General features: G+C 40.9%; 1 protein-coding gene across 2 annotated transcripts in view; it reads right to left on the bottom strand.

Moving 5' to 3' along the window:
* The window catches only part of LOC142157900 (putative methyltransferase DDB_G0268948), an 89,603-nt gene that overhangs the window by 10,899 nt on the left and 55,145 nt on the right, over positions 1–23,559 (bottom strand). The window contains exon 7 of one of the 2 annotated variants that reach the window (XM_075211416.1): positions 21,496–21,572. In XM_075211416.1, coding sequence (XP_075067517.1) covers positions 21,496–21,572 — 77 coding nt within the window. Of the gene's footprint in view, positions 1–20,906; positions 21,573–23,559 lie in introns of those variants that run through there. The other variant, XM_075211415.1, reaches the window with a different exon arrangement.

Raw genomic sequence — 23,559 nt, 5'->3', positions numbered from 1 at the left:
CAAACTGAATTTATACATAAAATAACTGTGTTGGAAGAAGGAGAGACTAAACATTTTGTGCATATCACTAACAAAAGAACTGTAACTTAAATGTTCATTTGATCTGTACATTTAGTGTAATTTATGTTGCGGTTTTGCATTGAGATATCAGACTATCTATTAAGATTAGTGATGCTCAGGCTCGATTCCCCGAAAAACGAACACACCAGAACTTAGCAGATCTGTGGCTCTTTCGCGCGCCCTCGGAATTGAAAAAGAGATAAAACGTCACCGTTACGCCGTCGGATCTCGGATCTCACGAGTTTTGGAGTCTATAAGTACCACCCTCCACTGCAATTAAGCGCCATTTCACAGAGGGACACAGAAGGGGTAGCACAGTTCTTGGCAGTCTCTAGTGCAGTTAGGCAGCGTCATAGGTAGAAAAGAAAGAGGAGGGGTAGCAGTGTTCTTCAAAGTCTCCAGTGACATTCAGGAGAGCTCCATTGCTCCATTGCTAATTGTCATTGCTGAAATAGAAATAATAGGTTGGGCAGGCTTTGTCTTCTTGTCAGGCGCCATCCCTGCTGATCTCCTGTCAGACAGGGACGAACGCCTGTTTTCTGGCCGGAGCACTCTGTTGCCCTGCAAGAGAAGCGCTGCTACTTCTGGCAGTTCTCTCCTGTTGGGCGCATGCGCCCTGCCTCCGTCCCGTTGCTTAACGGGCTCCTTCCTTCCCTGCGTGCCGCCTCCTGGCCTCCCTCAATCAGAGGCAATTTGTCCCTATTTAAACCTGCCTCTGGTGCCATTAGGGTGCCAGAGTAACAGGTTCCATACCTAGTGTTCCTGGTTCTCCTGCTCCTTTTCCCTGATTGTGCTCCCAGTGTTCCTGCTATCTCATTGTGACCCGGCTTGGCGACCATTCCTTCATCTGTGTGACCCATATTGTTCCTTCGACCTCGGCTTGTTGACTATTCCTCTGGATTCTCCCTAGTACATTGCATTCCCGACTGGCTTGACCCGGACCGTCTGACCCTTCTATATTACACTGGCAACTGGCTAGAAGGACCGCGACCTGCGTGCCCTGTGCAGCAAAGTCCAAACCTCCTTGCGGGGGTCCATGGCGAATACCAGGGGTACATTAGACTCCGCACCTGCTAGTTCAGTAGTGCTAATACCGGTTAGTGTTCTGCTTCATTGTAGCCCTCAGAAGGCCTACGGCCTGACACTTCTAAATCTGCAGTCACATTGCACTGTGTTATATAGGTAACATACAAAGAGGAGAGCTCCATTGCTCCATTGCTAATTGTCATTGCTGAAATACAAATAATTGGTCTGGCAGGTTTGGGCTTCTAAATCTGCAGTCTTTGTTTGAAAGTGTATGAAAATAATATTATTAATAATATTGTGACCTGTGAGGTGGTCAAAATTGACTGCAAATGACTTGAAATTAGTGTTATTGAGGTTAATAATAATGTAGGGGGGAAAAAAAGCAAAAATATGTGATTTGATGTAAAAAAGATGTGAAAAATCGTGATTTTAGAAAAAATCGGGATGCTTAACCAAAACCAAAACCAAAACACGAAAGGGCGGTTTTGCCAAAACCAAAACCAAAACACGAAGTTAATACAGATCCAAAACCAAAACCAGAACACGGGGGTCAGTGAAGATCTCTAATTAAGATGGTTGATAAAAGATTCTATGCAGGTTAAAGATTTTTAAGAGTGTATAAATAAATAGAGGTTAATGTGGGAATTGATGTGACTTTTTATTCTCTTAATGACTGCAATCAAAACAACAAACAAACAAATTATTGTCATTTATTTCTCCATCATATGTCTCTTTCAAACTATTGTGTACTTTTCCATCGATTTATTGGGATTTCGTTGACATTAGCAAAGACCCACGTATCTTCAGACCAATAAGAGGAACTCTAAAATATTTAATAATTGTACCTTTTTCCTGTACTTAACCAGAGATGCATTAAATTTACCTAATAAATTAATCTCCAGGCATTCAAAGTTTTTTTAAATCAGACACATGTGACTCATTATCATCTCAACGAAATGATTGTGTGTGCAGTGCGGAAGGAACCGAAATAGTACAGAGTCATAACCTATTTCATGTGTTACTTAAGGAAAATCAACAAACAAACCACAAGCCAAACATTTTGCAGCCGTGCCGTTGACTTTTCAAGGGTATTGGATTGTGTTATTGTAGATCAATAAGGACCTGGCAGACCCCTTATTGGTGTAGGTAACACATTAGCTGTTGATTCTCTGCAATTATGCATCTTTCATTCAGTAGTGAATCTTTGTATTGTAGAAACGCGTCTCTTTGTAATAGCATCTTCATTTTTAGCTACACACTCCTAGATACACAAAATATCTAAAGTAGATTATTGTGAACAATATAAACTGTCAGCCTTTTGACTACATAAACAGAATAACAGCCTAACACATGATGTGCTGTATGCTGCAATACAACTTGCATTAGATTGGTCAATTACAAAGCATTAGGCTCCAAATGGCAACGTGACAGTAAGTCAAGTATTTGCTAGACATGCACAAAAATATATCGGGCCGCTATGCGGAATGCGCAACTCTTGTGACATGTAGACCGGCAGAACAGAGCAACGGGGATGGGTGATCTTAAGAACACACTAGACTATGATAGACCTCAAGATATGGAACCTACATTAAGAATAAATTCAATTTTATGAAACCAGTATAGAGGAGGAACATTTTCAAAACTGCCATTGTGGTCCTAGCTCTATTTGTAAACTATATATTCTGCAGAATTAGAATTTACAAATGCAATGCGAGATGACTTGTGAGAAAAAAAGTAGGGTGTGTTTGGTTATAGCATAGTTCTTCTCCTTTGTGCTAGAATCACTGACATGGAGAAGTGGGCAGTCACCAGTTGCACAGGTAAGAAGCTGCTGGTTGCTGCTTCTCCAAGCCAGTGGCTGTCTCCTAAAATGGGGGCACCAATGGCAAAATGAAAACACGAAATGAGTGTTAAGATTACCCCCTAACTTCTGCCCACCTCTGATGCCCAGTAACTGAACCCAGCTCTGGTGTCCAGCAACTAAGCCCACTTCTGGTGCCCATCAATGATGCCCAGGTCTGCGGCTCAGCAACTCTGCCCACCTCTGGTGCTCAGAAACACTGCACACTTCTCGTACCCAACAAAACCACCTACCACTGGTACCCAACATTTATGCCCACCTCTGGTGCCCATTAATGATGCCCACTTCTGGTACCCAGCATGTGGCTGCAGTGTTCAGCATATACCAGCATATGTTTATTAATTTTCTAGCCATTATAGTGACCAGATTTTGAGAGGTCCTGTGCAGCACTGTAAATGGAACTTTTTTTGTTTACCCACTGGTGTCAAAAGACATGCTTTTATTAGCAATTTGTTACATACAAAGCAATCTGTATTAACCTATATCCTTTGTCCTATCTGCAAATGTGATCACACAGTGGCCTAGTGGTTAGCACTTCTGCCTTACAGCACTGGGGTCATAAGTTCGATTCCCAACCATGGCCTTATCTGTGAGGAGTTTGTATGTTCTCCCTGTGTTTGCGTGGGTTTCCTCCGGGTGCTCCGGTTTCCTCCCACACTCTAAAAACATACTGTTAGGTTAATTGGCTGCTATCAAAATTGACCCTAGTCTCTCCCTCGCTGTCTGTCTGTCTGTGTGAGTGTGTGTCTATATTAGGGAATTTAGATTGTAAGCTCCAATGGGGCAGGGACTGATGTGAATGAGTTCTCTGTACAGCGCTGCGGAATTAGTGGCGCTATATAAATAAATGGGGATGATGATGATGATGATGATATGTATGCTTAATTCATTTTTTGCAAATTCCTATTAAACTTTTATTTTTATTTTATTTGTACCTCTGACAACTTCCCTCCGTTCAATAACAACTGCTAAAACATAAAACATATCGCTTATAGTGCATACTTGGCAACTTTTTGAAGTGTCCCACCGAGAGTTCCTGGAGGGTTTATGGGCAGAGAGGGCGGGGCTTAATGAATTGCATCATTTTGGTCCCGCCCCGTGATGTAATGATGCTTATGCATCATTTTACAGTGGGGGCAATGCCAAAATGATGAGATTCCCTGAAGATCGCATCATGGCAGCTGTAATCCTGCCCACTTCACTAGGAAGTGGGCAGATGCGGGAGGATGCCCTACTCTTCCGGGAGTCCAGGAGACCTGCCTGGAATTCGGGAGTCTCCCGGACATTCCGGGAGAGTTAGCAAGTATGTTATAGTGTGGTGTGCTAGGGAGTTTTCCTTGTATTGTATTGTTTATAGGTGTAGGGATTACCTCAAAAACCCCCACAGAAGCACCCATTCTCTTCCAAATATTTTATTGTTACAGTGCAGTCTTAGGGCCCGATTCATTAAAGAGCTTAACTTGAGAAACTTCTTATTTCAGTCTCCTGGACAAAACCATGTTGCAATGCAAGGGGTGCAAATTAGTATTCTGTTTTGCACATAAGTTAAATACTGACTGTTTTTTCATGTAGCACATAAATATCAACTTTAAATTTCAGTGTACAAATAAGCTATCAAGTATTTGTGTGCTGCATGAAAAAACAGTCAGTATTTAACTTATGTGCAAAACAGAATACTAATTTGCACCCCTTGCATTGTAACATGGTTTTGTCCAGGAGACTGAAATAAATAGTTTCTCAAGTTAAGATCCTTAATGAATCAGGTCCTTAGTGATTTTCCCTATAATAAATCTCAACAGTCCAGAGGAAATTGAAAAAATAGGATTCACAGGCGTTAATTCAATTAACCGTTTTCATGGATGCGAATGACCCGTTAAAATGTGATTTTTATTTTAACTCACGCAATTCAATTCACATATTTTTCAAGCTTCTGTGTGGATTCACTTACAAAAAGTGTCAAACGTATAACCAAGTCGTTTCCTATACAAAAGTATAGGCGGCTGCAAAAAGTCCAATTTAAGTGCTAAAACCTGTTTGCTTTTGCACTTGAATTTGTGATAGATTCACAGATTCCCAGTTGCTTTGTTTTTTTTTGTTTTTTTTTGTTTCTTAGTTTTGGTTACAATTATTAGGTTTATATTTCCAGTTTTTTAAAGCTAATCGTAATTATTCTGAAAATTAAAATGTTTTAAGTTTTAGTATAACATTTTAACTTAACACATAACAGGTTTTGTTTGTTTAAAAGACAGCAAACGCGATCAGAAGATTACCATATATAAGGTTCTCCAGTGGTGGAAGACACAGAATGTAGGGCAGCACGGTGGCTTAGTGGTTAGCACTTTTGCCTCACAGCACTGGAGTCATGAGTTTGATTTCCAACCATAGCCTTATCTGTGTGGAGTTTGTATGTTCAACCCGTGTTTGCGTGGGTTTCCTCCGGGTGCTCTGGTTTCTTCCCACACTCCAAAAACCTACTGGTAGGTTAATCGGCTGCTATTAAATTGCCCTTAGTCTCTCTCGGTCTGTGTGTGTATGTTAGGAGATTTAGATTGTAAACTCCAGTTAGCGCTATATAAATAAATGATGATGATGATGATGATGATGAACGTGGGCGGAAAGCAGCAGTATGCCAACACATTGACACTTACCCTTCTTTGGTTTGTTTTGTACTTGCCTGATGTCTTTTATTCTCATTTTCTCAATTGTCTCCTCGCTCACACCCTTAACCCTTTAGCCTGCACACAATGCCGTGTATATTTATTCTGGACCGTAGCTAAGCAGACCCATCATCTATCCAGTACCAGGGCGGCAGCCACAGGCTCTCAACGTCTTTAAAATAAAATCTTTTATGTGCTGAGTTAAATTGTTGTTATGTTAAACCGCCAGATTTTTAAATTTTCTGAATACGTTTGCAGTGTTCAAAAGGGCTTTATTTATGAAAAGACAAAAAACCCCACTGCCAAAAAAGAAAGGATTAATAGGAAGGAATCAATAGGAGAAAAATCATTCTTGGAGAGCCCCCAGAAAAATACGGAGCCTGTGGAGGAAGACCATGCAATGTGTGTCCTGTCACTAGTGTGTGTGGCAGGTCTTATTAATGGTAGGGAGATGCCAATAGGGCCCTAAGACAGATTGTGCACCGGACCCGTGGGTCTCTGGCATCACAACTAACCAAAACGATGCCAAATATTAAATTCACTGTGTAATATTTTCAGCACTGGATGAACCCCAGGTGCCCCTGCCCCCCAACCCAGCCTGCCTCTGCTTCCTATATTACCAGAGTTTATGCAAACAAAAGTGTCAGAGGGGGGGGCATTCTGTGTACACCTCCTTTCCACCCTATTTTTGAGCATCAAGCCAGATCATACTTGCCAACTCTCCTGTAATGTCCCGGAGACTCCCGAAATTTGGGTCGGTCTCATGGACTCCCGGGAGAGCTGGCAAATCTCCCTCATCCCGCAATTGCGTGGCTAAAATGACGCGATTTGTGGTGAATCGCGTCATTTTGGCCCCGCCCCCTGCTACAAAACAGCATATTTAACGAGAAGGATGGGGCCAAAATGACATGATTCACTGTGCCCCGCCTGCTCCGGGGCACTAGACACACCCCTCTCCCGGATACAACTTGCCAAAGTTAGGCAATTATGAGCCAGATTATAGACCCAGGAAACATGATACCATGCTCAGAGCCCCCAGACAACATGGGCCCCCATAAACTAATTGACCCCTTAGCAAATATTGACAACATAGTTGGCTGCAAAAGTAGGGGGTGATAGCAGAGAGCTTGTGGTCTGCTACTACAGGCCTGGCCAACCTGTAGTTCTCCAGGTGTTATGAAACTACAAGCTCCAGCATGCTTTGCCAGTAGATAGCCAGCTGAAAGCTGGCAGGGCATGCTGGCACTTATAGTTTCACAACATATATGCAGTCACAATATTCTAGGCCTTGCATTCAGCACAAAAAAAAGCATATAAAAAGCATTTTCTGCAATATAGCATTTCAAAACCCCATGAAATACAATGATAAGGTGGCCCCCAAAGGTACTTGTTCTGTGACCTGCACAAATCTTAATCTGACACTGATAAAGGCTGCCTTATGCATGTCCTTTGTAGCTTTCAATTGGCCATGTTCATCAATTAGTGAACAAAATAATTGTAATAATTCTTTCACTGGTAAATTTAAATTGATGCTTTCATGAGGCAGCTGGAGAATAAGAGAAACGCACATAAATAACCGTTATATGATGCTTCTACAATAATAAAAGTTAAAGTTTCCGGCATTTCCACAACATGCAGTGAGTATATATTGATAAGTACGTTGTCTGCTATTCTTTTTAGTTTCATGCTCACAGGACAATAAATTGTACTAAGATAAAATGGCATAAGCAAACATTGCCATCTAGAGCTTGCTTTCAATATAGCATTTAAACATTTAAAGGATAATTCCATCTTTTAAATAATATCTGCAAAAAAGTAAATATTTGCCCAAGAAATGTGCTTCTGTTTTATTAAAATAAATTGTGTATTTTTACAAAATGTAGTTCTAGTTGGTAAAGGGCAGCAGCCTTCTCACCTCTCTGTCATTTTTACCCAGTTTGTTTATTAGCTTACTATGTTTGTCCCCAATTGTAAAGTGCTACGGAATATGTTGGCGCTATATAAATAAATGATGATGATGATGCAGTGATATCGCAGCACCATGTGCAATGATTGTGGCAATAAAAAGTATCTCCCAACTGTCTCAATTTAAACAGTTCAATCCAGATTCTAGGGGCTGTTCCACCGTCCAATAGCTAGGACTGCTGGTACCGTCGGCAGGTGTGTTCCACTCACCATGTTGAAGAGGGGCCGTGCACACCTGTCACTACTGCGCTTGCCGATGCAAGGGTATTTTTATGTCAGAGGGTGTTGGGTCAGCTTAGCGCTTTAGAAGCGCTAGGTATTCTCAATTCTATGCGGCCAACTTTCCCAGACCCATTGAATCTCTAAAATATGATATGGCGTAGTGGAACAAACCCATCTTCCCCTGGTTTTGGTGCATAGTAGCTACTAAAATGAATGCCATCCCTAGACACCTATACCTCTGGCAAACACTTCCTATCCATATCCCAAATCATACAAATACTTAAGAATTTGCAGAAATACCTTTCCAAATTCATCTGGAAAGTCAGAAAACGAATGCGCATGATATTTATATATCAAGCTAGCGGCTGATTGGAAGTGTCTGACCTCCTCAAATATTTTCAGGCAACACATCTAGCCCAGTGCATGCTCTGGCACATCCCACCACATCAGAGAGTGTGGACCCACATAGAATCAGACTTGTTGCAACTGTATCCTCCATATTCCTTATTATGGATTGAACCTCATCAGCGGACGAAATAAGTGAATCTTATCCCTCTCTTGTAACCTCTCTGTCTCTATTACCAGTATTATTATTGTGTTTGTTCCTAATTGTAAAATGCTATGGAATTTGCTGGCATTATATAAATAGCTGTTGATGATGATGATGATGATGATGATGGTGATGATGATATCCCTAAAGTAAAATTCTTGCTGTCTATATGGGATCATACCAAGATATCAAAACTGATCTTCCGCTCCACATCTGCTGCACCACTTTGCAAATCCCTACACTGGCTCCCTGTGTCCTCCAGAATTAAATTCAAATTACTCACCCTTATACATCTCAAATTTCTTATCAAAATAATCTCCCTCTCGTCTTCCTAGATCTACCTCTGACCTGCACCTTGTCTCATCTCTGGTAACCGCCTCTCACTCCCGCCTACAAGACTGACTTCTCCCGTGCTGCTCCCCACTTATGGAATTCCCTACCACGCTCAATCAGACTTCCCTACAGCCTTAAAATCATTAGACGCTCTTTGATAACCCATCTCTTTTTAGATTTGACCTTATCCCCAATAATACTATTCCCACTAATACACCCTGACAGATGTCCCAATCTCAACTCTGAGTCACATTTGCTCCTCTTGTTTCAGCTGTGCCCTCTTACACTTAGAATGTAAGCTCTTTAATGAGCAGGGTCCTCCATACCCTTTGTTTTCATGTCTGCATTTATTTAGTCTACCTTGTATGTCCCTGTTTTATGTATGTACTGTTTTCCCCATTGTACGGTAGCGGAGCACTGGGGCGCCTTACAAATCTACGATAATAATAGTAATAATAATAATAATAATAATAATAATAATAATAATAGTACCACCCATTTATATCATCTGTAGAATAACAAAGAGTTTTTGCCAGGGCGATCTCACAAAGCGTTCCACCGCTGGACTCTGCCTAATATTCTTATTGTCTAGGATCTTACCCCCATGCACTTCTTTCCAAAATTCTCAGAACTGAGCACTAGATTTGTGCTCCCTCATAGTGTATTCTATCAGTACCTTCAATTTTTTTTCGGTCTCTTAAAATCTCACCACCAGCCGATCATTGTTCCCCTATAGAGTCTCCCTGTCGCAACAATCCTTCGTCAAGGGGTCTCATATCAATGCTGTGTCAACTAATATTGCTCCATAACCAACCTCAAAGAGATCCACGTGAATTGGCATGTGAAAGGGATGCAGGGGAGGTCTTGGATTACAAAGAGTGGACCAAAATTAAGACTAATCTAGCCAAATCCTCAATTTCCATTAGGATAAAAGAATACTGCTTTTAACTTTTCTACAGATGGTCTTAGGTCCCAACATGTCTAAGTGCGATATTGTTAAACTCCTCTGATCGCTGTTGGCGAGCATGCAGCCAGCGAAGTCCCCTACTGCACATTTGGTGGTCCTGTCCCAAAATAAAGTGCTACTGGAAGAAATTTCATGACCTCATTATATCTATAGCAGCTGTCCAAATGCCATATTATCTGCTGTATTTCCTCCTACCTATACCCATCCTGGATGTCCCGCATCCTATTCAAAAACTGATTAGATATTTCTTAAATGCGGCTAAATGTCTAATCGCCTTTAACTGTAAGCACCTTACTCCTCCTTCCTTAACTGCCACTATCCGTAGCATTTAGTTAACATATGGAGCACATCACTGCCACCTTTCATATTTCACCCTCGAATTTTCAAGGTGCATGGACCCATGGACCAGTTTTTATGGGGCTGAACCACCCTTGAATACCATTTAATCCACTTGGATTTCTTATAAGTTTATTTCTATTAATCCACAGGTACTTTCCCACCCCTCCCTCCCTCCGCAACCTACTTTTTCCCAAATAGTATCCATTCTCATTCTTATTAGAAAGGAAGTCTACCTTCAGATTTTATTTATCTATTGTTTTTATTTATTGTTATTGGTTATTTTTATATTTTATTGCTTTGATTTCTGGTAATAATTGTGATTTCCCTTCCACTTCCCCCTACCTTTTCCCCTCCCATATTTTGCCTCATGCATGTTGTTGATGTGTATATTCCTCATTTTCGTTATTTATATTTCTGCAATGATTGTATATGTATATTTTTTCTTATTTCTTTTTTGTTCCATTAAAACCCAATAAAAAAAAGTTTTTGTTAAAAAAAGAAGCAGAAGGTACCAACTCTGGACGACATGCACATAAGCACTGTGACCCAGCCTGCATCCCATCGTCAAGGGCACCTCATTATATGCAGGTCCTACACTGACCTATATGCTTAAACATCATTAAAATGCAGTTAAAATCAGATACACCCACCTCCCTTTTATAGGGGCTTATATCTAGCAAGAGCTGGCTTGTGAGCTACACCCAAATGAGCCGTAAATAGGTACACGCCAGTACAGTGACTATTTCTATATCTATAAATAGATGAATAACCTCTGCAGAAGTAAATTGTCTGGGTTTTTTATTGTCTGTTTGCAAAACGCTACAATAAGACCTTGTTTACTTATGTGCACATGTTGAATCTCTGGATCCTAGATGCTAATAGCTCATCTGGCACTATTGGATTCAGATTTGTTTATGCCAATTGTCTGGTTTATGTTTTGTATTTAATGCCATTATGTTCTTCAATTAATATACATATGTTTTTTATTCATATATTTTTTGAACAATAAATGTAGCTATATGTTTTAATATTAGGGAATGCGACTTCTTGTTTTTTTATTTTCAATTATATATTGATCGGCTAGATCGGTAATTTTTTAGTGCAGACACACATTCTTAATGGCTTTAACCGCATGTCTGTTGTAGCCAGGATCCTTAAGGCTAAGGGAGTTTTGGGTGATTCAGACCATGATTAAGGCTTGCAAGCCTGTGGCAGCCAGGAAGTTGAAGAGATTCCCTACCATTTCTTTCAGACCTAAGACTCTGTGTACCGCGACTTCTGAGTATACCCTCCCTTGCGACGTCCTCATCATCTCCAGTGTCCCCCATGGATGAAACAGAAAATTAGATTTTTATACTAATGATAAATCCTTTTAGATTCTCTGAATCCAAGGGAGAAACTGGACACCCTTCCTTCACGCTCTTTGTTCCTGTTTTTGTTCTTGTTCTGTGCTCCTGTCCTTTAGGGCTTTGATAGACAATTACTGGAGTTCAGGAAACAGTCAATGGAGTATAAAGGGGGAGGAGCTTCAATATTGGCTGTAAATTTAAAAGTGCCCAATGTTCCAGTTTCCACACTCTATACCCATTGTGTCCAGTGTCCACCACTGGATTCAGAGAAACAGATTTAATGTAAGTACAAAAATCCCATTTTTCCCTTATTACAAAATATCCCTTTACAAGGCAGCGCCGCTTTAAATTTAAGCGCCGAAGACGCCGAACTCGCGGAAGTTGAAGAATCCGGAGATTAATACATTTACCCCCATGTGTTTTATTGGTTTAGGCCAGTGTTGTTTTGATAATTCTTAGTTCATATATTTAAAAAATTGTCCATGTATTCTAGTATGTGTACATAGTGCCTCACTGGTCATGTGACACACAATGAACCAATCAGGGATGGGGATGCGCATTCACACACTTGATAGGCCTATTTGAAGCCTGTGTATATACAGCAAGATTGTCCTCGATGAAGCCAGCATTAGTTTCTAACCATGAGACATATGTTGGGTGATGAGAAGGACGTTGTGTATTTACTAACTTATGGCAATTTCCAGATGTCCTTTCAGCACAGTTGTATTCAGGGGCTTGGAATTTCTTATGGGCAATAAAAATGTCCTTTTTAGGATAATACATTTAGTTGGGTAACTGTGATTTATATATTTCAGTGTGTATCTATTATATTAGTTGTACGTCATATACTGTAAAAGTTATCCATCACTATGGACACTGCTTTCAACATAGCTAATTCACATGTATCCTTCTAGAAAGTTTCTTCATCATCAGTATATGTAATAAAACATTGATATAAATGGAAACTGAAATACTGAACGCACTTTATTTTTTTATAAAAATGGACAGAACATGCAAGGATGTACGTCTGTATTCAACTAGAAGAGGATCTAAAGGAACGTTTCTAGCTGAACATGAGTGTAAGTGTGCTCAGTCTATACGGCACAAGCCATATGCAGACAGACACAACACACTTCAGGATATGCACAATGCATATGTATGTATAAAGTTCCATCTCAACTATAATATAAACATTAATTCAAAAACATTACAAATAAATATATATATATATATATATATATATATATATATATATATATATAAGAAAAAATGGAGGAGGAGGCGCACAATAGTGTAGTATGTTGATATAATGTTGGGATCACGCAAGAATCCACAATAAGACCAAAAACACCAGTGGAGAAGAAAACCAGAAAACAAATACTGTAGTACAACACCCAATAGGAATAATAAGGGTGTAAGCGTACCACATACAATACAGCTTATTCTCAAACACAATCACAGTGACTGAACTCGCAAGATTGCCATAGAGTATATGTGAAACACCCAGGACACACTTATGCGGATATATGCGTACCAGAAAGCAGGACTTTTCAGCTTGTCTAAGTAGATGTCCCGCAGCTGCTCAAAGCTAGGTCACATAACTGGATGCACGACTGTCAGCCTCAGAAAATAGGGCACACAAGGGACCATAGGTGTAAAATCAATAATACACTTTAATAATATAAAAATGTAGTAACTTACAGGTCAAAATTGCAGACAAAGGAATCAACTCCCAATGTAATGGGGATATCAATCGCAAAATCTCAACACGTTTCGTCTGCTTCCACAGACTTCATCAGGAGAAAAAAGGACAATACTGGCCCTAATATCGGCAGTTCTATAAATAGTGTGCAGTGCCATTTTGCGCATGCGCACATGGGCTCTGAACACAAGACCTACTGCCCATGCGCCAATCAGCGAAATAAAACATGTATATGAACATACAAAATCTAGTGCCTTCTATCAGGCTGGTTGGATGTAACATTAACAGCATTGGCAGCATGACAATACATTGCATCTCCCATATATACATAGCGATAAAAGAAATACATATATAAACCGCTTGCGCATGCACCAGCACGGCAGTGCCACCGTCGTACTGCGCATGCCCGAGAAGATTAGACAGCGGACCTTACTAGTCCCATATCTAGATGGCGCCATTCTGAATTGCGGCACAGAATTAAGAGACTCATAATAAAATATATAGTATATAAAATATATATAAAAACTCGTATGCCTCTATCTTATTAGACCAAAAGGATTACACTTACTTAAAGTCAATAAATTGCCGCCCACTCATCACATAATGACAGTAAAAGCAAAAAATATATAGATTGACAAGAGTAATACTAAAATGCACGCAAAATCCTCTAAAATCTTTAAAAACTTAAAAATCATAAAAAAGGAGCAACCTCAAATCCCTCATTTAATCCATATGGTGAGAATGTATTCAATGTATAAATCCAATACATTTCTCGCTGTGCAAGCTTCTTAGCCAGATCACCTCCCCTAGAACCTAGGGTCACATGTTCTATGGCTAGAAATTTAAGACAATTAGGGTCTGATTGATGTACATCCAAGAAATGTTTAGATACAGAATGGTTAGTCAGTTTGTTTTTAATGTTCCTCACATGCTCCTGAATGTCGCCCACTCATCACATAATGACAGTAAAAACAAAAAATATATAGATTGACAAGAGTAATACTAAAATGGACGCAAAATCCTCTAAAATCTTTAAAAACGTAGTTGATTTTTAAGTTTTTAAAGATTTTAGAGGATTTTGCGTGCATTTTAGTATTACTCTTGTCAATCTATATATTTTTTGTTTTTACTGTCATTATGTGATGAGTGGGCGGCAATTTATTGACTTTAAGTAGGTGTAATCCTTTTGGTCTAATAAGATAGAGGCATACGAGTTTTTATATATATTTTACTTACTATATATTTTATTATGAGTCTCTTAATTCTGTGCCGCAATTCAGAATGGCGCCATCCAGATATGGGACTAGTAAGGTCCGCTGTCTAATCTTCTCTGGCATGCGCAATACGACGGTGGCACTGCCGTGCTGTCCATGCACAAACGGTTTATATATGTATTTCTTTTATCGCTATGTATATATGGGGGATGCAATGTATTGTCATGCTGCCAATGCTGTTAATGTTACATCCAACCAGCCTGATAGAAGGCACTAGATTTTGTATGTTCATATACATGTTTTATTTCGCTGATTGGCGCATGGGCAGTAGGTCTTGTGTTCAGAGCCCATGTGCGCATGCGCAAAATGGCGCTGCACACTATTTATAGAACTGCCGGTATTAGGGCCAGTATTGTCCTTTTTACTCCTGATGAAGTCTGTGGAAGCAGACAAAACGTGTTGAGATTTTGCGATTGATATCCCCATTACATTGGGAGTTGAATCCTTTGTCTGCAATTTTGACCTGTAAGTTACTACATTTTTATATTATCAAAGTGTATTATTGATATTACACCTTGTTACGATTTAAATGCCTTAGTCAGTATTTGCACAGGCTTACCTAGGGCACGGAGTCTAACGGCCTTCCGGTCTTCACCAAGAACCACCGCAAGGTAGTGTGGTCTTTGCTGCCGAAGAACCGCAGGGCGCGGCCCACAGGTTAGCCTACTGACGTAAGGGAGAAGGTTCTAAGTGATGGATAGTCAGACAGGCAATATGACAAAGCGGTGCAAGTACAGGCACTAACCGTGAATTCCAGGGTTTGGAGGTCTGGAGCAGTAAGCGGTAGATGCACGGAGTTAATGAGTGCGTAGCAGGAGATGGGTCCAGGAACATAGCCGGGTCGGTACACTGGAGATATCAGGTATACGGTGCCAGAGGGAAATCCAGAGAGTAGTTGATAACACAGCCGGGTCGGTACACAGGAGATATCAGGTATACGGTGCCAGAGGGAAATCCAGAGAGTAGTTGATAACACAGCCGGGTCGGTACACAGGGAAGACAGTCCAATACGTGGTGCCAGGAATAAGCCAAAGAATGGTCAGGTCACAACCAGGTTGGTACACAGGAGTAGGAGGAATACAGGAGTACACAGGGAGCAGGTTCACAGGAGTCAGGAACACAGGAACTGTTAGCCAGGAACATGAAACACATTGCTCTGACACAGGCAGCGTGTCAGAGCAGAGAAGATATAGCTATTTGAATTCCCCGCCCAGGAGTCACATGACTAGCTGCAGGAAGAACCCGGAAGTGCGGGGACGCCATTAGGAGAAGCACTGCACAGAACGGATACAGCTGCTAGACCACGCTGACAGCGCAGCGAAACGGGGATCAGGTAAGTTCATAACAGTACCCCCCCTTCAGGGGTGGCCTCCGGACAACCTATAAGGCTTTTGAGGGAACTTGGTATGGAATTTCCTCAACAAACTCGGAGCATGAAGGTCTCGTGCAGGAATCCAAGAACGCTCTTCAGGACCATAGCCTTTCCAGTCAACCAGGAACGGCAAGGAACCTCTGGAAATCCGAGAATCTAGAATCTCCTTCACCTCAAATTCCTGATCTAGCGCAGAAATAGCAGCAGGAGGTTTTTTTGAAGAGAAAAATTTGTTAATAACAAGTGGTTTGAGAAGAGAAATGTGGAACACATTGGGAATCCTCAAGGTAGGAGGTAACTTTAATCTAAAGGCCACCGGATTAATGACCTCTATGATCTTGAAGGGACCAATAAATCGGGGAGCGAATTTCCTAGAGGGGACCAACAAGCGAAGATTCTTCATAGACAACCATACTTTGTCACCAGGAGCAAGTAGTGGAGATGGTCTTCTTCTTTTGTCAAATGCTCTTTAACTGATGGCAGAGGTGTGAAGCAATTTGCGTTTAATAAGATCCCACCTAGCCAAGAAGTCCGATAGCAGGGAATCAACTGCAGGAACTCCAGAAGCGGTTTAATCTTTGAAGGGTGGAACTTTAGGATGAAACCCCTGAAGAGCAAAAAAAGGAGAAGTGGAGGTAGAATCATGTGAATTATTATTGTGAGCGAATTCTGCCCAAGGTAATAAATCGACCCAATCATCATGTTTAGCTGAAATGAAACATCTGAGGAATTTCTCCAATTCTTGATTCGTCCTTTCAGTGAGACCATTACTTTGAGGATGATATGCAGAAGAGAAATTTAACTTGATTCCACAAAGACGAGAAAAAGCCCTCCAAAATCTTGCCACGGACTGAGTTCCCCGATCAGAAACAATAACATCTGGACAGCCATGTAGGCGGAAAATCTCTTTAATGAAGAGTTGAGCCAGAACAGGAGCAGAAGGGAGACCCTTTAATGCCACAAAATGAGGGGCCCGGGAAAGGCGATCAGTGACCACCCACACTACTGAGAACCCTCTGGAGGAGGGTAAATCTGTGATAAAATCCATGGAAAGATGACTCCAAGGTCGATCCGGAATTGGTTGCAGCAGACCGTATGGAGCTTGACGAGGGACTTTGTTCTGAGCACAAGTGGAACACGCCGTCACAAACTGTCGAACATCTGAGTGGATAGATGGCCACCAATAACCACGGGAGATAAATTCCAAGGTTTTTTTTATACCGGCATGACCAGAAAAATGGGAGGCATGAGCCCATTTAAGGAGTTTTGATTGAAGATGTGGAGGAACCAAAGTTTTCCCGTGAGGAATAATAAAGTGAGTGGGAGTAGTAGCCAAGATACATTCTGGATCTAGGATGGGTCTAGAACCCTCTTCTTCTGTATCCATGGAGTCAAAGGAATGAGAGAGAGCGTCAGCCTTCTTGTTCTTGGACCCTGGTCTGAAGGTAATGATCATATCGAAGCGGGAGAAAAACAGGGATCATCTGGCCTGACGAGGATTGAGGCAAGATGCAGTTTGTAAATACAGTAAGTTCTTGTGATCTGTAAAAATGGTAACAGGAAACCTGGCTCCTTCCAAATGGTGTCTCCAAGCTTCCAGGGCCAGTTTGATAGCGAGAAGCTCTCTATCTCCAATGCCATAGTTTTTTTCGGTAGGCGAAAATTTGCGAGAAAAGAAACCACAGGGAGAAAATTTTCCAGTAGAATTTTTCTGAGACAAGATAGCTCCCACTCCAGTAGAGGATGCGTCCACCTCAAGGAAAAAAGGGAAGGAAGGATCTGGTTGCTGAAGAATGGGAGCCGAGATGAAAGCTTCTTTAAGGTACTTGAAGGCTTCCACGGCCTCCTGTGGCCAAGTTTTAGCGTTGGCGGACTTCTTGGTCAAGGAGGTGATAGGTGCAATCACGGAAGAAAACCCCTTGATAAAGTGGCGGTAGTAGTTAGAGAACCCCACAAAACGCTGGATGGCTTTGAGACCTACTGGTTGGGGCCAATCAGAAATTGCCTTTAACTTCTCGGGGTCCATCCGTAATCCGGAGCCAGAAACTACATGACCAAGTAAAGGAAGACACGTTTTTTCAAAGACACATTTGTCCAATTTACAATATAGATGATGTGAGCGAAGGCATTGAAGAACTAAGGAGACATGATGGTGATGAGTAACCATATCAGGAGAAAAAATCAGGATATCATCCAGATAAATCACCACAAATCGATACAGGAAGTCTTGAAAAATCTCATTGATGAAGCTTTGAAAAACGGCAGGGGCGTTGCAAAGTCCAAATGGCATAACTAAGTATTCAAAATGCCCATCATGCGTATTAAACGCTGTTTTCCATTCATCACCTTGTTTGATATGGATTAGGTTGTAAGCCCCTTTCAAGTCGAGTTTAGAAAATATAGAAGCTCCCTTGACCCTATCAAAGAGTTCAGAGATAAATGGCAAGGGATACCTGTTCTTCTTAGTCATGGCGCTGAGACCACGATAGTCTATACAAGGACGCAGTCCACCGTCTTTTTTTCTGCTAACTCGTCCTTAATACGATCTGACAAGCCTTGCCAAAACGTGGCCACCAAAGCTTCATTGTTCCATCGTAGCTCAGCCGCTATAGTGCGAAATTGGAGAGCGTACTGGCCTAGAGTAAGAGTACTTTGACGTAGACGGAGAAGTCCAGAAGCAGAACTGGAGACACGTCCAGGTTCATCAAAGATGCGTCTGAAGGTTTCCAAAAAGATGGCACAATTATGAAGACTAGGGTCATCATGTTCCCAAAGGGGAGAAGCCCAGGCAAGCGCTTGACCAGACAATAAGGAGATTATATAAGCAACTTTAGTTTTCTCTGTAGGAAAGTTTCCGGGCTGAAGTTCAAATTGAATAGCACATTGGTTCAAGAACCCTCGGCATTCCTTGGGATCCCCATTGAACTTAGGTGGGTTAGGTATGCGGAGATGAGAGGGTGCTGGAGCAGATACAGCAGGACTGCTCCGGGCGGGGGCAGGTTGGGGAGCTGAACAGGCGGATGAGTTGGAGCTGCCACTTGAGCTGCTTGAAGCGTATCCAACCTGTTAGAGAGAGTCTGCAGAATCTGTAATAACTGTTCTTGATTCTTTCCCTGGTCTTCAACCTGGGCTGCTAGGTGATCCAGTAATACCCTAGCTGTGGGATTCCCTAACGCATCCATCAGTTAGATAGCTGGGTCAGAGCAAACTGTTACAATTTAAATGCCTTAGTCAGTATTTGCACAGGCTTACCTAGGGCGCGGAGTCTAACGGCCTTCCGATCTTCACCAAGAACCACCGCAAGGTAGTGTGGTCTTTGCTGCCGAAGAACCGCAGGTCGCGGCCCCCAGGTTAGCCTACTGACGTGAGGGAGAAGGTTCTAAGTGATGGATAGTCAGACAGGCAATATGACAAAGCGGTGCAAGTACAGGCACTAACCGTGAATTCCAGGGTTTGAAGGTCTGGAGCAGTAATCGGTAGATGCACGGAGTCATAACACACCTATGGTCCCTTGTGTGCCCTATTTTCTGAGGCTGACAGTCGTGCATCCAGTTATGTGACCTAGCTTTGAGCAGCTGCGGGACATCTACTTAGACAAGCTGAAAAGTCCTGCTTTCTGGTACACAGATATCCGCATAAGTGTGTCCTGGGTGTTTCACATATACTCTATGGCAATCTTGCGAGTTCAGTCACTGTGATTGTGTTTGAGAATAAGCTGTATTGTATGTGGTACGCTTACACCCTTATTATTCCTATTGGGTGTTGTACTACAGTATTTGTTTTCTGGTTTTCTTCTCCACTGGTGTTTTTGGTCTTATTGTGAATTCTTGCGTGATCCCAACATTATATCAACATACTACACTATTGTGCGCCTCCTCCTCCATTTTTCTTTTATAGGTTTATTCCATGCTACACCGCTTAGGAAAAGAGGATTGGCAGCCACCTGCACATGGGGAGTGTTTACTGAGAAGAACTTAGACTTTGTACTGGACTATTGGTGATTTGCTGCAAGCGCCATTGTTTGTATCTTGTATTTTGCCAATATATATATACCGTATATACTCGAGTATAAGTCGACCCGAATATAAGCCGAGGCACCTAATTTTACCACAAAAAACTGGGAAAACTTATTGACTCGAGTATAAGCCTAGGGTGGGAAATGCAGCAGCTACTGGTAAATTTTTTTACTTTACTTTTATACGTTCAGCTGAGACCCCATGCTTCCACTACAGTGGAAGCACATTCATTAGAAGCAGCGGGATTGGGGGTTAAGGTGATGGGCAAGGAAATGGATAGTACACTGGATAAATGCAGTGCTATACAGTAAAACAGTGTGTGAAAACAAACAAGTAATACTGCTACTGAAATAGTAATTGGATGAACCGGTCTAGTATAATGGTAAAATAATTGCGCTCAATTGTCTTACAATGGGTTAGAAATAGTGTACCAATCGGTACTGACATATTGAGGATATCACGGAGTAAAAATACAATACATTTATTAAAACAACAAATAAAAATTGTTGAGCACGTAATGAAAAAATGGCATAGCAAAGGTGATAAAAGATCACGCAAACAGGTTAAGGAAGTACAATTATATATAGGCAGTAGAGGCTACTGCAAATTGTACTGTATGGAGATGGTGGGTCCTTATCGTCCAAACAAGTCACAAAAGGGAACAGAGTCCAATCAACAGTTTAAATCAAACCTCAACAATCCAGCAATATAAATGGAGTCCAGCGGTGTCTCCTAACTAACTTACGATACAGGGATCCCCGTTATGTTGCACAGCGCTAACCGCGCTCACGCATTGACTCCTTGATGATAGTGTGTTGCCGACAGCAGGAAGGAGATGGCGTGCGTTCCACAGTGGAACGCACGCTACTTCCGGATGACGTCAGAGATATAGGGGCGTGTGAACCGGTCTGCCCGTGGACGACTGCTGATGATGTGGTCAGGTGGGCGCTGGTGTTCCAGTCAGGCTGCGTGGTTGGACGCCGGGCGTTGTGTGACCTCCCTGCTGCCTGTTTCCGATGAGCGCTGCTGGCCGCGCATGCGCGGTATGTGAAACTCGGGGATAGAGAGTAAAAAAGTGTGGTCCTGGAGCATCACTCGAGTATAAGCCGAGGGGGGGCTTTTTCAGCACAAAAAATGTGCTGAAAAACTCGGCTTATACTCGAGTATATACGGTATATATATATATTTTAATAAATGAAATATATTTATCAGGATGTTATTAATGCCTACTGGTACATAAAATGTATTTTTAATTTGCTCTTGATTGCAAATACATGTTCTAGCAAAAATACGCAGCCATCTTCACTATCTCTCGGCACTTACACCGACCTATAGCTGGTACAAGCGATAAGATTTTCTAGCTGTAAAAGTGCTGCCTGCAAATAAACATGTAAGAACGTGATCCATCCTGAAATAGGATGAAAATGAAAGTGTTACATACTTTCACAATTATATTCTTCCCAGATAGTCTTCCTACTCAACATTTAATGCTCATAGTTAACCATGGCAAGAGTCCCTATATAAATACTCTTAACAATCTATGAATATATTTTACTCTTATACATAGAATATATAGTTCATTAAATGATTATGAATATACTTCCCAAAATGAACACACCACTCATTTGTGTATATTGTAGCGAAATAACCACTGAAAACCCTGACACCTCCTCAAGCATCCCACAAAAGCAATAATCTTATACATGAGCATACAATAAGTAACCTCAGCAAAACATCATTATTCATGGTTCCACCAAGTGATACGCTGAGAATGATAGAAATCAGCGCTGTTTAAGATTTACATGCCAGGACGCAGAAATACGTGAAGTGGACCTCCAGGTGTTCTTGAACACACTGTTCTCCTATGACGTCAGCCATCCTGTGGAAGAGAAATGACTATTACCTTAACAATGATCTTTCAATTGTCAGACAAATATTTAGAAAATATGTAGATATTGTAGAAAATCAATATTACAGGGTTTTCATGTAGAAACAAGTCTGAGGTTTCAATGTACAGCGTTTCCTCTTTATACCGCTATATATTTTTTTTGCATTCTCTTTTTTATCCTTCTCAATTTTTTATTAAATTCAAAATATATATAACATACATATTGATTAAAAACATACACATTCACTGGTATTATCATAAAGCAGAAGAAAAGGAGAAAGGAAAAAAGGAAGGAAAAAGAAAAACAATAAAACAATACAAATCTAGATATATCAAACTTGTATCAACATTTTCACATGCAACTTATCCTTATATTATTATAATTTTTTTATAGATGTCAAATATCCGTGCTTCAACATGACCCTAAATCAGACTACGGTCTCACCAATCAAAAGGCAAATCAGCATTTAGGACTCTATATTTGTACCAATTTGTAGAACTAAAACACTTATAAATGTGGATTTTAATTTCCTTCCGAATCGAATTTATATAGCTTTACCATATATTAAATACAAGTTAACCCGTGCATGATACTCATGCATTCTAGTCAAATCAAGCTACTTAAGGTGTTAAAAAGGTTCTTGTCATGCATTTGGGCCATAGCCCAGGCCTCCTCAGGGGAAGAGCATTACTTCCCGACGCAAGCGCCCTTTTTTAACGTGGTTTTGTCCACATGTCACCACCTCATCATTTTTCTCCATCACCTCATCCTTCATCTTTATCTCCACATCTATCCAGATGTCTATCCAGACACAGGGATCTCTCTCAGCGGTCCTGAGTATCACACTCCCCTCGCTCTGTCACCCCCGGCAACCACCAACCACTCCCCACTCTCACCCCCGGCAACCACCAACCACTCCCAACTGTCACCCCGGCAACCACCAACCACTCCCAACTGTCACTTCTCCTTCAAGAAATATATAGGTCAGTGTATAACTCTGCCCAGCAGGTGGCGCTGCAGCTTGGCTTTTTTTTTTCACACACGCCACTAGGCATTTATATAGTAGATTTTTTTCACCTGTTTCTCTTTATATATAGATGCCTCAATCCAATCCATCTTAAATACATATGCCAACTTATCTTTGAATAACTTTAAAGGAGGAGGCTGAGATTGCAACCAGAATTGTAAAATACATTTTCTTGCAACTGCTGAAATAATGAGAAGCAATTTCTTAACCCCTTTTTTGCATTTGATAGATTTAACTAAAATCCCCGTTCAGGAGATAGAGGTACATAATTTACTAATTCTTCCATCGCATATTCTTTAATTTGAATCCAAAATCGTTTTATATATATACAATCCCATAAACCGTGAAACAGAAAATCCTCCGATTGTTTATATTTTAATCAGTTTGGATCCCTATGGATCCCTATATTATAGGATCTTTTAGGTGATAAATAACCCCCTATAAAAAAGTTTCAAAAACATTTAACAATAGGTGCTTGCCCTTAAGGTGCAAATGAAATCTATAAAAGTCTCTTGAATAGTAGATAAATATATATGTGGAAAGTGAACCATCCATTTAAACATACCCGGTTCTCTATTAGCGTTATACGCAGTATTTTATAATATTTTGATAAAGCCTTATTTGTGAATTTATAGAGTAGGAGGAGTACCTATAAAATCAAATTTAGAACAAATCTCAGAAAAAGTTTGCGTTCTTTTATGTATTACGTTGACATCATCTCTTATCATATTAATGCCCAAACTTGGAATGGGCTATATGCTTTGCATTCTTGGAAGTATCCGTTTTCCAAGAAAGGCAAAAATAATGAATATTTATGTTGAAGTCCCCATTGGGTTCGTGTTTTGTCCCACACACGCCAAGTATTATACACAAAAGGATTATCCAATATTTCTAAGGAGATATCTGATCGAGAAATATGCAAAAAATATCTAAGATCAAATTGTGGATTA

The sequence above is a fragment of the Mixophyes fleayi genome, chromosome 5 (assembly GCF_038048845.1).
Source record: "Mixophyes fleayi isolate aMixFle1 chromosome 5, aMixFle1.hap1, whole genome shotgun sequence".
Classification (NCBI taxonomy): domain Eukaryota; kingdom Metazoa; phylum Chordata; class Amphibia; order Anura; family Limnodynastidae; genus Mixophyes; species Mixophyes fleayi.
Note: the sequence above shows the minus strand (reverse complement) of the source record. Positions and strands in the feature narration are given on the sequence as shown.